At 41.9% G+C, this 16,143-nt stretch overlaps 1 protein-coding gene across 2 annotated transcripts in view; it reads left to right on the top strand.

The window, feature by feature from the left end:
* Nucleotides 1-16,143, top strand: part of LOC126203942 (protein takeout-like) — a 123,140-nt gene that overhangs the window by 36,709 nt on the left and 70,288 nt on the right. For both annotated transcript variants that reach the window (XM_049938335.1, XM_049938336.1), the window contains exon 2: nucleotides 11,651-11,743. In XM_049938335.1, the coding sequence (XP_049794292.1) occupies nucleotides 11,651-11,743 (93 nt within the window). The remainder of the gene's footprint in view (nucleotides 1-11,650; nucleotides 11,744-16,143) is intronic.

The raw sequence follows: 16,143 nt of genomic DNA, 5'->3' as shown, positions 1-16,143 counted from the left end.
TTACAAGGGGAAAGGGGAGGGGTCACTGTGAGTTGTGTCCAAGTCACTCCACGCTTTCACGCAGCTACCAGGCTGCCATTATCTGGTTTGTCCTGTAGAACAAACAAAAAGAGTGCCTCAGACTCTGTTCACTTAACATCTAAGGGTGGGTCACAATGAAATGGGGATATATACATCTTAGCCTTCAATATGTTTCTGGAGCATAGTTAACAGAATCTTTTTCAATAATACTCTCGCGGTTACTTACTGGTCATAGAATCGGTAAACAAATGGCTCAAAACGCCGTTAGTCATGTACTAGAGAAAATTTATGCTCTAAAGGCATATAATCATAATTCATTTTTAATCTGAATTTACTATTTCTGGGCCGGAACACTGAACCAATGCTCGGTATATTCCTGATACATTTGTCTTTTATTCACTTAACTGACTCATCTTTAACTACCTTATTGTTAGAGATAGTATGAGTATGATTAGAGGTTGTTTTCAGCTTCTTTATACATGTGAGTAACTTTTGGTAATAGTACATGTATGAGTGTTCAAAACACACTACAAAATTCACTTATTGGTCCTCTGCTGTTGTCAGTTTTACATCTGAAATTAGGTACTTACTTATTTGAAGTGTATTTATGCTGAGCTAAAATAATGTTTTACGTCTGTCATTATGTTACTTATTTTCGTTGCTAGTGTATTACTTATTTAACACTCACTCATTTAATATTTAAAGCATAGGATAGCACATTCATTTCATATCTTTAGTGTACTGCAGCTGATCAGTTTGCTCACGTGGCAATCCATTTCCACTCAATTGGACGCTGAAACCTCAGGTAGTCTCTCTCAGACCTACCACCAAATGCATCAAATAATTACGGACAAGCGTAATGCTAATTTCCTTAAACCTATAGGACACCATGAGCTGCTCTGTCTCATCTAACATACGGGTACCTATGGTCGCATTCACGCCTCCAACTTAGAACCTCAATATGTGTAGGTGTATCCTGTCACACACTACACTAAAATAACGGCCAGCTCCAACCTTATAAATACTTCAGGGACGTGTCCTTCACGTCTCAACCACAACCACTGCTCAATTCTATTACTCTGCCTTTCCTTGCTATACCAGATGAGTTTATTTCTTACAACTTATCTGCATAATTTTCCCAACACTAAGCAATCTCTCTTACTATTTCTTAGGTAGCTCTAATGCATACACTAGGTTTCACTACCACTTCAGATCCTGCTTGTACATGAATTTGTACCTCTTTTTAAAACATTATTGTGGGACCATTTCCAATAAAACAACACTTTGTACTTACTATTTTACCATGGTTCTATACATAATTGTTACTCAAATACATTTGCATCTTAATTACTTCATACTTCTCTATTGTTTGTCACTATTAGGTTTGTCACATCAGGTTTTGTTCTTCACTTATCGGTGGATAGAATAATTATAGAAAATTTATGGCTTGATAGTCATAACGGAAAATTTTACTGTGGAAAGAAGGGGTCGAAATTTTTTGTGGACAGAAAAGATGAAGATTGAGTGAGACCTGAAAGGGAAAGAAGATCTCACACAGCTGGGACTGCACAGCTGCCACACTGTGTAGAGGTTACAGAACAACCTCCTCCCTACAGCCTTCATTGGCTGCCTATGAACACGCCACGTCGATCTGAAAATACTTTATGGTGCCTTTTTAGAACCTGTCTCAGTTCTTCCTTCTGATCGTCTGAAATCTTATCGATTTCCTGCAATTTAGCATCTATTTTGCCCAAAATTATTGCTTCTCCTTCTTCTGTGTTTAGCTTACTTCCACTAAGGTTAACATCTTCATCCCAATATCTCCTATTTTTCAAAACTCGTATAGGCAGCTCCCAAGTTTCATCATCCGTTACTACATGTTTATCACTAAAAGGTACTATAATTACTCCGGTTATTGGCAAGACCATTTTTAACTGGCTTCTTTCAAAGTCGACAACACTCTGATATTTTGACAAGAAATCTATGCCAATTAACACCTCAATACTGAGATTGTTTACAATTAAACATGGATGATCAATTAAATTACCATTAATGTTAAAGGGCAGTAAAGCTTCTTGTTTCACTGTCTTCGACACCTTGCCAGTAGCACCAATTATTCTTAGTCCTGATACCCTCATTACTGTAAGCTTGTCTTTACCAGGTAATGCGTCAAAGAAGGACTGAGATATTGCACTCACTTCACTTCCACTGTCTAAGAGACAACGTACATTGATACCCAATATATTCACTATTATTATAGGGTGGCTTATTCTAGGTTGTACAGGTGGTTCCTCAATTTCATCTAATAGTTCCTTTTGAATTCGTCTCCAACTAAAGTGATCGACATCTGTCTTCATTACATTTAGGTCACAGTGAGTAGGGGTTTCCTGAATTACACTTTCAGCTGCCTTTTCCAGTCTGTCTATTAATTTTAAATCGAAACACCGCACGACTTCATTACATTTAGTTTGCTGAACGTGACCCAAATTACTATAGTCTGAGCGATTCTGCGCCTCCAGACCGGGCATAACACTAGTTACAGCTAAACCACTTTTACTATTTTCGTCGGTTTCCCTCTCAAGTGACAACTGGTCACAGCTACTGGGTTCATCGACCCTCAACAGCCTACCCTCTACATTCTCACTTATCTCCTGTCCTAAATCTATTAATACATTATCAACATCCTGAACAGGCACTTTAGATAAGAGCACATCATCTTCATCATAAATATAAGCGTGAATTTCTTCTGCTTCCTCACCTGACAATTCCGTACTTTGTAGCTCTTCCCTATCATTACACTGTTGCGCCTTCTCTTTTTCTTCCCACTTAGAAAGCGTCTCTAACACGGTATCTATTAAATACTGTGAGTGATCTAATATTTCTGTTGTATCCTTAGGTGCTACCGACTCTTCATCCACATGTTGTGTTTGAGTATTCTGATCTGTCTTACCAATTCCCTTAACTACTGGCCTTGGAAAAGTAACCGCCTGGTGAGCGCCAGTGTCCTCATAGACGGGAACTAGTTTTCCTGCCTCGGCCTGCTACTGTTTCCTTTATTTTCATTATAGTTAACTGGCACAGCATTACTTTCCGTACTGTTGCTTACATGCATATTTCTGTTTGGAACAAAATTATTATACCTTGGACGCCATTGTTGATTCTGATAATTATTTCCCCAATTCCTACCTCTCTTAGGATGGCGAACACCTACTGTTCTGATGTTTACATTGCCATTTTGCTCGTTCCTAACATTACTATTATTGTTATTGCCATTTCTGTTATTACGTGCTTGCTCCTCATTGGCGGCAACACGTTCTACACGTTCCAAATATTCAATGAAACGATCAAGATTGTCTCTAGGGGCAGATATAATTCTAGTTTGCCAATACCATGGCAGTTTGGCTTCAAGACCTAGTATAATCATTTCAGGTTTTAGCTTTTCGTCCAAATGCGACAAACGTGAGATCCATGACCTAGCAAACTCTTTAATTGTTTCCTTGCCTGCATTGAAGCGTTTTCCACTCCAAAATTCTCTCAACACTTCATTTTGCTTATTGCTAGACCAATACTCATTAATGAAAGCAGTTTTGAACTCCGCTAATGTTTTACACTTTAACATAACATCAGCTGACCAACGCATGGCGTCCCCTGCTAGATGGCTTCTAACAAATGAGATTTTCTCTCGTTCAGACCAGGTTGATGGAATCACATCTTCAAAATCGTTCCAGAAATCTAGCGGGTGAATATTTTTATCTGGATCGAACCGCAAGAACTGCCGACACCCGATAAAAGCGGCGTTTGCAGCTACAACTTGTTGTACACTACCATTACCAGAAGCTACTTTACTCTCAAGGTTAGCAATGTTAGTACTGATATTTTCTACTTTCATTTCTACATTATCTACTCTTTGTACAATATGAGTAGTATCAGTTTTGATTGCATCTATGTCAGCTTGACATATGTTTACCTTTACATTAACATTTTTAAATCTATCTGAGCACAGTTCAGATTCTGCCTCGATCTTTTCTGTTAACTCGTGCTCCAGCTTCGCATCTTCCATTTGGAAGTCTTTGCGAACCTCAGCAACTTCGGATTTAACTGTTTTATACATTTCAGAAAACTGTTGAGCAACCCTTTTCTTAATATCCTCATGGTTGCAATCTATTTTATTATTCAAACTGTCTAGATCCTCTTTCAACTTATTGCAACCAGCCTTGAAGGTATCATCCATTACCTCCAACCGTTTATTAAAATTAGTTTGGCTGGCCATAATCCTGTTATTTACCTCAATTATATTAGATTTTAATTCAGCATTACTGGCTGACAATTTTGCATTACTGGCAGCTATTGCTTGTAATATAACATTTAAATCAACAGCCCCAGCATCTTTTGATTGCCCACTAGCTGACTTTTTATCCCACTCAGGTGACGAAAAACTAGTTCCAATACCAGAATCATCAAAACTAAATGAAACATCTGATTGATCAGACATGTCTAACTTTTTCTGTTTAAATTCTACTATCTCTGATGACTGTTTCATTTTTAATTCATCAGAGAAACTATCATCCAATAAATTTACAATTTCAATTTTCGGCTTTACTACAGGGGTCTCTATCACTGAATCATTACCTCTTCCCACACTACTGGTTCAAAAATGGTTCAAATGGCTCTGAGCACTATGGGACTCAACTGCTGAGGTCATTAGTCCCCTAGAACTTAGAACTACTTAAACCTAACTAACCTAAGGACATCACAAACATCCATGCCCGAGGCAGGATTCGAACCTGCGACCGTAGCGGTCTTGCGGTTCCAGACTGCAGCGCCTTTAACCGCACGGCCACTTCGGCCGGCTCCCACACTACTGTCAGGAGACAATACTTCATATTTTACTTTAACACTACTTTCATGCATATTTACAATTGAACCGTTGTCTGAATTTACAGTTCCCTCAACAGACATAGGTTCTAATTTAAGTTTAAACTCGGTTTCTTTTGGCGGTTCCATCGCCGACATTCTTTTAGTGCAGGTTAGTAAAATTTCTAACAACTTTTCACTTAACTTAGTTCCTTCTGCACGACGTTGTCGGCGCGGCGTACCGGGATTGCTGTTGCGACGCAACTCGCTGAACTGCAGACGGCACTCCGACGGCTGTGATGTGTTTGCGTGGCCCACAATAGCAGGCGCGTCTCCGGCTGCTGCAGCGGACGACTGCGGTGAGGTGAAACTGGCTTCTCGCCATGCCGGCTGCACCACTAGACTCAATGCCAGCTCCTTGAATCCAGATGCGATGTTAATCCAATTGCGTCGCTCACATGCACACGTAACACTTTCACTGTTCTATTACTCAGCTGCGTGTCGCATTCCACTCGCGAATCCGAATAGTTAAAATCACTTTCACTTAGGAAATTTCCCGGCCGATGCAACATATGTGGTGCGGCGGAGGAGTAATGTTGTTGGTTGTAAAATATATTACTGCTGCATTAATGTTTGCTTGCTGTCAGTTTCTAGCTTTAGAATGTTGTTATGCTGTCTTTCGCCGTTCTCAACACTGGCTCTCTATTTACTTTGTAGACCCCCAGAAAGCGATTTGACAAAACCTGAAGCCTGTAAATAGAGTTCCTAGTGCCCACTTCCTTGAGATTACAATTATAGCTGCAGCTTGTAGCTCTGTAGAGTCAGGAAGTTGTTCGGGATTTCTAATCAAAGACGACTTTCCAAAATAGTTGAGTATATTCTCAAAATCACAAATATACACACAAATATCCCTCCAACCTAACTAACAGAACAGTTCAGAGTCTATTGCGCCAATGCAACTATAAATGTCCGAAATAATTGTTGAAATGAATGCTCGCCATAATTTGATGAAATATCTCATCAAACGCCACGCTATATTAGTAGTAGAATGTCTGTCCCGCGACGGCACGTGAAAATACGACAATACGCACACTGAGGCTAGATAATGAAAATCATTCCCGAATTAACACTTTACTTGAAACGCTTTACTGGTTACGCGCATCTCGAGTAACAGAAAACGGCACCCGAGGCTGATAGTAGCACTGATCGTGGCGCGGCGCGATTCCCGACACAGATGGCGTGTCATTCAGCGTCTGGAGAGAACTGGGGCCTTGGCTTCCTCGCACAGTGCTCTTATATATAAAGCCGGGGTGCGGACCGCTGAGAAAACGCTCGATCAAATCGGCTGTCTCGACTAGCCGCTGTGCTAGTAACGCACCACTTCAAGTTGCATAATAAATTTTAGCTTCTCTTGCTGAAGGCTGATGAAGCTCCTAATTTAACTGTGCATTCAGCACGCAGGGAAGTATTGATAATAAATTTTTGACGTGGCTAACTTTAATAACTTAGGCGAGAGAATTAATTTAATTGCACTGCACGCAGCAGATGGGCTCTGAACTGTCCCTTCTGAGATCCGCTATTGCTATAATTTAATAGATATTTGAAAGAAACTTTTTACAGCTTCATCATCATAGCGGACCTCCAACCTATTAAAATCTAAACATCCTAGTATGATTTATAAGCTCACTTAATCTATCTTGCTTCCTCTAGTTTTGAGATGAAAACCCCAAAATCATGAATTTACACTAACATCTTAATTTGTGAAATCCAAAGTACTATTTTTATTAAATCATTATGAAAGCTGAATCTAAATACAAATTTTGCAGTCTCTAGCTCTTTTCTGTGCCGCCAATTATTTTTATAGAAAAACGTCCAAATAAAGGAAACGGCTGAAGTTATCAAGCTGATATTTAAAACACATTAGTTTATCATTATTCCAGACATACTAGGAAAGTTTTATGTCATTTGCTTGATTTTTAAGGTATTGCGCAACATCTATGACGTCAGAGCTAGCAGACTGACTAACACACAATGGAAACTGATGTGAATTTGCTGCAGCGTGAGTAGGCTGCTTCCCTACACGCCGAACACGATAGTCTTCTCTGTCGGTAGTGGCACGTGGCACGTGGCCGTTCAAAGCCTGGTCTTTTTGCGACTGTGCATTCTCGTCACCACCGCTGCCAGCAATGATGTACAGTGGCTACATTCATGCCATGTCTTCCTACAATACAGCAGAAGGCTTCACGCAGCTTCTAGCAGCCCTATAACACGACCTCAAAAGAATGGTTCAAATGGCTCTGAGCACTATGAGACTTCACATCTGAGGTCGTCAGTCCTCTAGAACTTAGAACTACTTAAACCTAACTAACCTAAGGACATCACACACAACCATGCCCGAGGCAGGATTCGAACCTGCGACCATAGCAGTAGCGCGGTTCCGGACTTATGCTCGTACAACCGCTCAACCACAGCGGCCGGCTAACACGACCTCGTTCAAACATAGTAAAATGTTGATAATTACGTCTTTGCCCAATCTCATGATAGTAATGCTCACGACCTTTAACGTGTATTTAAAGTAAATCTAATTTGTATCCTCACAGTGGCACTACTGGCGCCGCTGATATGTGGCTGGCGAAAGAATTCGTAGACATCATTTTCAGATTTAGAAACATGCCTCCCAAATTTCGTTTATGATGCACAACTCTTTCTTGGTGTTGCGATTATTATTTTATTGTTATTATTATTATTATTATTATTTTGCCGTCAGTGTTTTTATTCCTTGACGAGATACAACCAGTGAAAAAGAAACCAAGAATGGATCCATCACCTTAGGTGTAAAATATGCCACCGCTTCCTGGGGCGTGTATGGACACATTTCGAAGCAAGACTCATCACTGACGACAATTCTACTGCAGGGAATGATATTATAGGCCGAAGGTGTGGCTGCAAACGCTCTGGACAGCCGTGGCTACCAACATGCCGCCCACCACACGGCGGACACCGAGGAACGGTAACTTTGGGTATCATTTTGTTTCATAGCAGGACCCCTTTGGTGTCATCCGCGGAAACCTTACAGCACGGCGGTGCGACTACGATGTTTTACGCCCCTCATGGCAAGTCGTCTTCAGCTTACAGTTCTGCAAGATAACATCTGCTCACATATGAAGAGAATTTCTGCTGTTGGTCTTCGTGATTGCGTAACTCTATCCTGCCCAGCAAGTTCGCCGGATATTTCAATTGAGAGCGTTTTGAGCATTATGTGCAGGTTCCTTTAACCTACTCTAAATTTTTACTTTTAAATGCAGATGCAGAATTTGGCACGAAATCCCTTAGGACATTCAACAACTCTGTCAAAAATCCAGTGAATGATAAACCGAATGACTGCTTGTATAAGGGCCAGAGATGGACCAATGCATTATTGACTCGCTCGGCTTGTGAACCTCTTTCTCTTGAGTAAATCTTCCATTTTTTTCTGAAATCGTAATTATTTGTTTGTTTGCACATGCACATCACATTTACAGACTTACGTCTCATTTGGATAATTCCTTCGAAGTGCGTCTTTTTCGACTTAAGAGTTTATATATCCTTCAGAGACAGAAGATTCTATGTGTTCCAATTTGTCCGTGCAGTCCTGAATTTCTTGTAGCTTCTTTCAAGCGAAGTAAAATTGTAAAAGCAAATACAGGGATTTAGTTCACATCTCGCTAGTCCTTGACCACGGTACTTTGTTATGTATTTAATTTGATACGTGACGCATTTCTATAGCTTTGAATTACTTATGAGATTCTAAAAAACACATACCTACGTTATTGGACTAGATAGCACTTGTACTACTGAAGCTTCCTCGTGTTTTATCTTTTGAACACTGACTGTTTAAGATCGATTTGCTTGCTCCGTATGACGCTTAGACAACTGACTAGCAAGATCCCACACAATTTTAAGTGAATGCCCAGGAGATTTCCTATCTAGATCTCAGGAGCACGAAGTACAAAGAGGAAACAAGTCTTTCCACAGTTTCATACACGTACGTTCATGCAATGTCTGTGTTCACTCTAAACTGTCATTCTAACGTCATAAAGGCATGCCAATGACAACAAACATCAGATATGAAACCTGCAATACAAGACGGATACCTTTAAGGAAAAGACTTGTTTCCACGTTTTCATTTTAAGAGACTTACTAGCGTGTACAGTTTATGAGCGTGTAGCTATTCCCATCCCCTTGATTCGATGACGATGTGTTTCCGTCTGCCGATTGCTATCACGTTCATTGATATTAACACCGAGCAAGTCATCAACTACCAACACACAAAAGGTCTTCGGGTTACTGTGTCGAAAAAAGTTTCTCCGTAAGAAATAAAAAAGTAATTTTAATCCCATCCTTATAATCAAGATTTCTGTGCGGCGTCCCTTTGGTTGTAAAGCAAATAACGGATTTGACAAGCCCTCCAAAATTACTACAAAATGGTAATCCCTCTGATCCACTCCCACAACGCTGGAAACGAATGAGCAGTGTCATCTGTTGCTTGTCTCACACATCAGGTTTACTTCTGCCAGTAGCTCATCTGCTATCTTCGAGGCCGGTGAGTGCAGAGGCCGCGGAAGGTACAGCTGCAGAGTGAAGTGTTCCCTCGGCAAAAGGAAAAAAAAAGACATATTTGTTCGCTCGAACAGCTCGCAACTATCTGAACTGCTTCGTCTATTATAATATTTACATTTCGTTCCTATCTGGTCATAGTGCTACAGCGAGACATAACTTTGAAGAAGTGGCCGTAGACAATCACCATTATGTAGAGTTTTAAAACTAAACTTGGCTTCCGTAGACTGTCATGAGTAACCATAGGCTATAGTACTTTTCCTAATGGCTTTTGTTATCTCAGCAACGGCCTTGCCGCAGTGGATACACCGGTTCCCGTGAGATCACCGAAGATAAACGGTGTCGTGCGTGGTCGGCACTTGGATGTGTGACCATCCAGGCCGCCATGCGCTGTTGACATTTTTCGGGGTGCACTCAGCCTCGTGATGCCAATTGAGGAGCTACTCGACCGAATAGTAGCGGCTTCGGTCAAAAATACCATCATAACGACCGGGAGAGCGGTGTGCTGACCCCACGCCCCTCCTATCCGCATCCTCCATTGAGGATGACACGGCGGTCGGATGGTCCCGGTAGGCCACTCGTGGCCTGAAGACGGAGTGCTTTTATCTCAAGTCATCCCCACCTGTACGTTAGGTGTGTTGCATACCTACAGGGCATTACCTGCTAACGATCTTTACATACGCGATCAGTGTCTTACTACACTCTCCTAAAATCAGAAGCTGTGAACCGCATTGAGAATGAGTGAGGTGATATGCGAGGGTTGGAACTTTAATAGTGGCAACTATTTATTTACAACTCCTACAAAATAGATACTTGTTTCAAAGTTTTAGTGACCTACAAAGTAGCCACCAGCATTGTGTAGAACCCGTTGTTAGCGATGTGGAAGTCGTAGGATACTCTTAGCAGTGCTAGTTGCGTTGACAGTTCGAGCGGCGCGGGCTATTGCCCGACGAATTTGTAGCAGTTCTGAAGCGAATGCCGTGATGTGTTTCGTTCGGTTTAGAAATCGAGTAGAACTTACGAGGTCTTAAGTCAGGGAAGTGCAGTAGGTGGTATAGCACTTAGCAGGCCCATCAGTCAAACAAATCAGTAACAGCTGGCAATGTACGTGCTTGAGCATTGTCCTGCAAAATGATGGTCAGGTCCTGCAGATACTGTCATCATTTCTGTCTCTAATCTAGTCGAAGGCTGTGTTCCATAAATGAACAGCATAGACACAGAAGTGATGACACTTTCTGCAGGACCTGCCCATCATTTTGCAGGACAATGCTCAGGCACGTACAGTGCAAGCTGTTACTGATTTGTTTGACTGATGAGGCTGCTATGTTTTATACCACCTACTGCACCCCCCAGACTTACGACCTCATGAGTTCAGCTCGATTTCTAAACTGAAGGAAACACTTCACCGGATTTGCTTCAGAACTGCTACGAATCCGACGGGCAATAAACCGCGCAGCTCGAACTGTCAACACAATTGGCACTGCTAAGAATATCCTACGACTTCCACATCGCTAGCAACGGGTTATAGACGATGCTGCTGACTGCTTTGTAGTTGAGTAGAACTTTGAAACACGTATCTATTTTGTACGAGCTGTAAATAAATAGTTGACACTATTTAAGTTCCAACCCTCGTAGACGGTCGGATAAGGTATGGCACATTTTTGTTCTACGTAGTTAGTCTCCTATCTGTATAAACATGTTCATGTTATTCAGAAACCACTATTGCATTTATCCATAATAGCAAGAAACTCCTACCATTAATCTTGATGATCAATGTTTTGTCGAGTAGAAGATAACAACAATAATTATATACACATTATACACTACCAATACTGCCAGTAATTCTACCATTTACTGCAACATTTATGCAATGTATCAAAACGTACTGAACTGTAACGTTCGTAGAACACAATTCTACAACATCTGGCTCACAGTTTCGACAGAAAATTCAGGCCCGGATTAGCCATACACAGAGTCGTATATTGTCTGCAGTATATATAACACGCTCTTCTTAATGTGACAAACGTAATTTTAGAGCGCTATATCTAATGAAAAAAATCTTGAAAATCTGTCAAAGGAATTATAAACAGTATTTTGACACTGCAGTTTCTATGTTTCTTCAGGATGATTTTGTGATGCAGCATTTTCTTATTCGCTAATCAGTTTTGTTCTCTTACAGCGGCATCCCTGAAGACCTGCAAGCAAAATGATCCAGACTTCAACGGCTGCTTGAAAAATGCTTTTACGGATGCCTTGCCGGTTCTGGTAAAAGGTAAGTTCCGCCAACGCATTTCATGATTTTTTCCTTTTTCTTTTCTTTTTCCATTTTTCCCCTTCTTCCATGGTCCATAAACTCATATTGTTTCATGATTAAGTATGAGGGAGGTTGCAGAACTGCAAGATGTGTTTCTCGTATCTACGCACAGTACCTGGAGCTCATGTGTTGGTGTAATGACGGAAAACAAGGAACTGATATCATTCCTTTGTTAACACAGAGGTAACAGTGACATTAAATTTTTGCAACAGTTTTGTTGCAGTTACTAACTGCAGAATGTGTGGGGTCGTCATAGTTAACTCTTTCTCCGCATTTGATGTGCTGAGTTTCATAAAAAATTTAAGATTAATCAGACTGTGCATAAAGAATGTAATTCTGTGAGGCGAATGTCGCTGCTAACTGAAATGATGCAGTAAATGTTTCCAATGATTAATGTGGAAGAACAGGCACTTCCATTACACATCAGCAAAACAGAAAGCACTTCTGAGTGTCATTGTATGTATCTTCGTACTCTGTATTAGCACAACAGGTTAGGATAGGTTTGAGTTTATCTACATCTGCGTACAGGGTGATTCAGCTGCCCCTACCAATGACCTTCTATGCACTAGTAATTCCTTACCACATGCACCTCTTGTCTTAGGAATAGATTATACATTACTGGCCATTAAAATTGCTACACCACGAAGATCACGTGCTGCAGACGCAAAATTTAACCGACAGGAGGAAGATGCTGTGATATGCAAATGATTTAACTTTTCAGAGCATTCACACAAGGTTGGCACCGTCGGCGACACCTACAACGTGCTGACATGAGGAAAGTTTCCAACCAATTTCTGATACACAAATAGCAGTTGACCGGCGTTGCCTGATGAAACGTTGTTGTGATGCCTCGTGTAAGGAGGAGAAATGCATACCATCACGTTTACGACTTTGATAAAGGTCGGATTGTAGCCTATCGCGATTAAGGTTTACCGTATCGCGACATTGCTGCTCGCGTTGGTCGAGATCCAATGACTGTTAACAGAATATGGACTCGGTGGGTTCAGGAGGGTAATACGGAACGCCGTGCTGGATCCCAACGGCATCGTATCACTAGCAGTCGAGATGACGGGCATCTTATCAGCATGGCTGTAACGGATCGTGCAGCCACGTCTCGATCCCTGAGTCAACAGTTGGGGACGTTTGCAAGACAACAACCAACTGCACGAACAGTTCGACGACGTTTGCAGCAGCATGGACTATCAGCTCGAAGACCATGGCTGCGGTTTCCCTTGACGCTGCATCACAGACAGGAGCGCCTGCGATTGTGTACTTAACGACGAACCTGGGTGCACGAATGGCCAAACGTCATTTTTTCGGATGAATCTAGGTTCTGTTTACAGCATCATGATGGTCGCATCCGTGTGACATCGCTGTGAACGCACATTAGAAGCGTGTATTCGTCATCGCCATACTGGCGTATCACCCGGCGTGATGGTATGGGGTGCCGTTGGTTACACGTCTCGGTCACCTCTTGTTCGCATTGACGGCACTTTGATCAGTGGACGTTACATTTGAGATGTGTTACGACCCGTGGCTCTACCCTTCATTCGATCCCTTCGAAACCCTACATTCCAGCAGGATAATGCACGACCGCATGTTGCAGGTCCTGTACGGGCCTTTCTGGATACAGAAAATGTTCGACTGCTGCCCTGGCCAGCACATTCTCCAGATCTCTCACCAATTGAAAACGTCTGGTCAATGGTGGCCGAGCAACTGGCTCGTCACAATACGCCAGTCACTACTCTTGATGAACTGTGGTATCGTGTTGAAGCTGCATGGGCAGCTGTACCTGTACACGCCATCCAAGCTCTGTTTGACTCAATGCTTAGGCGTATCAAGGCCGTTATTACGGCCAGAGGTGGTTGTTCTGGGTACTGATTTCTCAGGAGCTTTCCCCCCTAATTGCGTGAAAATGTAATCACTTGTCAATTCTAATATAATATATTTGTCCAATGAATACCCGTTTATCATCTGCATTTCTTCTTGGTGTAACAATTTTAATGGCCAGTAGCGTAGTACGCACGCCGTATATTCAGTGTTTAATTCGTTATTCACTTAATTGTTACCTCGTTTCAAGCTTTAATTTCACTCTTTGTTAGACCGGGTCACTAGGCACAACATATTAACGTAGTTGCGTGGTAAACGGACATAGGTAAACGATTTAAAGGGTTGCGTTTTCCGCAGGGAATGTACCACCATTCAGGTGTGGTCAGAATAGTTTGCAATATTTGTTTACTGAAAACTATTACCATACAGTAAGGCAGTAAGGTAATATCGACCTTTTGAAGACTTCATAGATCAGACAATTTCGGTAATGGGAAATGAAGCACCTTGTAACTTTGTTAATATGTCATGCCTAGTGACCCGGTGTATCAAAGAGCAAAGTGAATGCATAAGACAAGGTAAAAGCGAAGTAGCTAATGTACTGAACTCCGAACTGATGTACTTAAAACTATTCATAATAAAAGCGTATTCCCAGCAGCGTAGAATGGCACATGAGGTTAGGCGTTGCTGGTTGCATTAAGCGACATCCGTAGGCGCAGCTGAACCACCCTTATATACTCGACCGGCAAGGAAAAACTGACTGACAGCATTAATCTGTACCTACTCTAATGTCTCTTACCTTTCTTTCAAAATCCTTGCACGAGTTATACGTGTGTGGCAGCATAATGTCTCAGGGACCTTTACGAGCAGAGGATTTGTACGTTAATAAAACAGGGTTTCGAAAGAATTATGTGTTCTGTGGTGCAAGGAGTTCCATGTAGCTGATGAATAACCACTTCAGTTCTTTATTTTACTCCATGACGGCATTAGATTTCACATTGAAGCCATGTTCCAGTGGATCTGAAAAAATGTGCGGTGCTGTGTCACTCTGCTTCATAAAAGCAGTATCTTTGCACACCACTGGAAAATTGATTCAGTATAAAAACCAGGACCCGTCAGGGAGAGGTATACAGAAGGTTTTAGCAACTGTAGCGATTATTCGTTACTTCAGTACAAAGTTGCGGAGCATCAGCAGTCTCCAAATACTGAGAAAGTAATAATTTCCTTACAAATTTTCTGATCATTTCTGTTACATCTGTACGCGCTATGCTGACCTGTTATGATATTAGAAGCTCTTCTCTGATACCGGTCGTCTTTTTGTCATACATACTTAATAATGACCCCAAGCAATGCTCTGGCGTTTATTTGCAATTACCTTTACAGATACACTGTACGAGCCCTGAACGCTTACGATCAGTTTTAGATTTCCACTCGCCTTTTCCTAATGCTGATTTTACGCGATCGACCCATTTCATTTTATTTCTTAATGCAGAAAAATTGACGATGCTGAAGAAGTCCCATACTCCGAGGAGCGTAGGGGACAATGCGGGAGACCCGCACCGCCGATTAGTCAAGGTCGTAGTGGAGGTGGTTTGCCATTGCCTTCCTCCGACCGTAATGGGAATGATTGTTGATGATGAAGACGACACAAAAACGCCCAGTCATCTCGAACAGGGAAAATCCCCGACCCCGCTGTCAATCGAACACGGGACCCCGTGCTGGGGAAGCGAGAACGCTACCGGAAGACCACGAGCAGCGGACGCAGCAGAATTAAAACATCACTTTTTTGAAACCTCGTAATTTCCTTCCTCTGAGACACAGTAGTTTAAAATTTTGTGTGAATCTGCATACGTCCTTCCCCTGCAACAGTGCTGAAGCGTGGCACCTGCAACGTAGTCCTCGGGCCCGGCGATGCTTCACACACCAAGATGTCGACACACACGAAAGGCTAGAGCTCAGTTCATTTTAGGTAGAAGGTGAGTTAACGATGTCACGGTGTCACCAAATTTCTCCACAATTTCGCTCAGACACTTTGGAAGTACCACACCATTGGAAGGTCTTCACAGCCCCGGTTACCCTCAGCTCGCGCTGATGGCTCAGCGCTGGAGGTCAGAATAGCGATGTCCACTGGTGACTTCATACAGTTCTCCTGTGGGTTGCCGAGGAAAACGTACCGAACACGCCGCTGATCGGAATCGAACATGAAGGCCGCTGGAGGTGTCGTAAAGGGCGTCAATGAACCTTTCTCTTAACTTTGAGGATTAATTAGCACACATTTAAAGATCGAAAACGATAGTTTTCTGTGCAGGACGACGTTCTAGACAACCTTTGACTGTTAACATCTACCTTGGAAGATTCAACCTTCTCTTATGGACATCAATAGTGCTGCAACCCAATTGAACGCATTGTTTTGGAGTTGTCACGACAGTAACTTTTGCCCTGGTGTACAGGGAAGAACCATTAAGGACGCTTCAAAAAATTAGACGAAATTAGAATGGGTTCCGAAGAAGAAACGGTGTTTATACTTCTCC

This window comes from Schistocerca nitens, chromosome 9, assembly GCF_023898315.1.
Source record: "Schistocerca nitens isolate TAMUIC-IGC-003100 chromosome 9, iqSchNite1.1, whole genome shotgun sequence".
Lineage (NCBI taxonomy): Eukaryota > Metazoa > Arthropoda > Insecta > Orthoptera > Acrididae > Schistocerca > Schistocerca nitens.
Note: the sequence above shows the minus strand (reverse complement) of the source record. Positions and strands in the feature narration are given on the sequence as shown.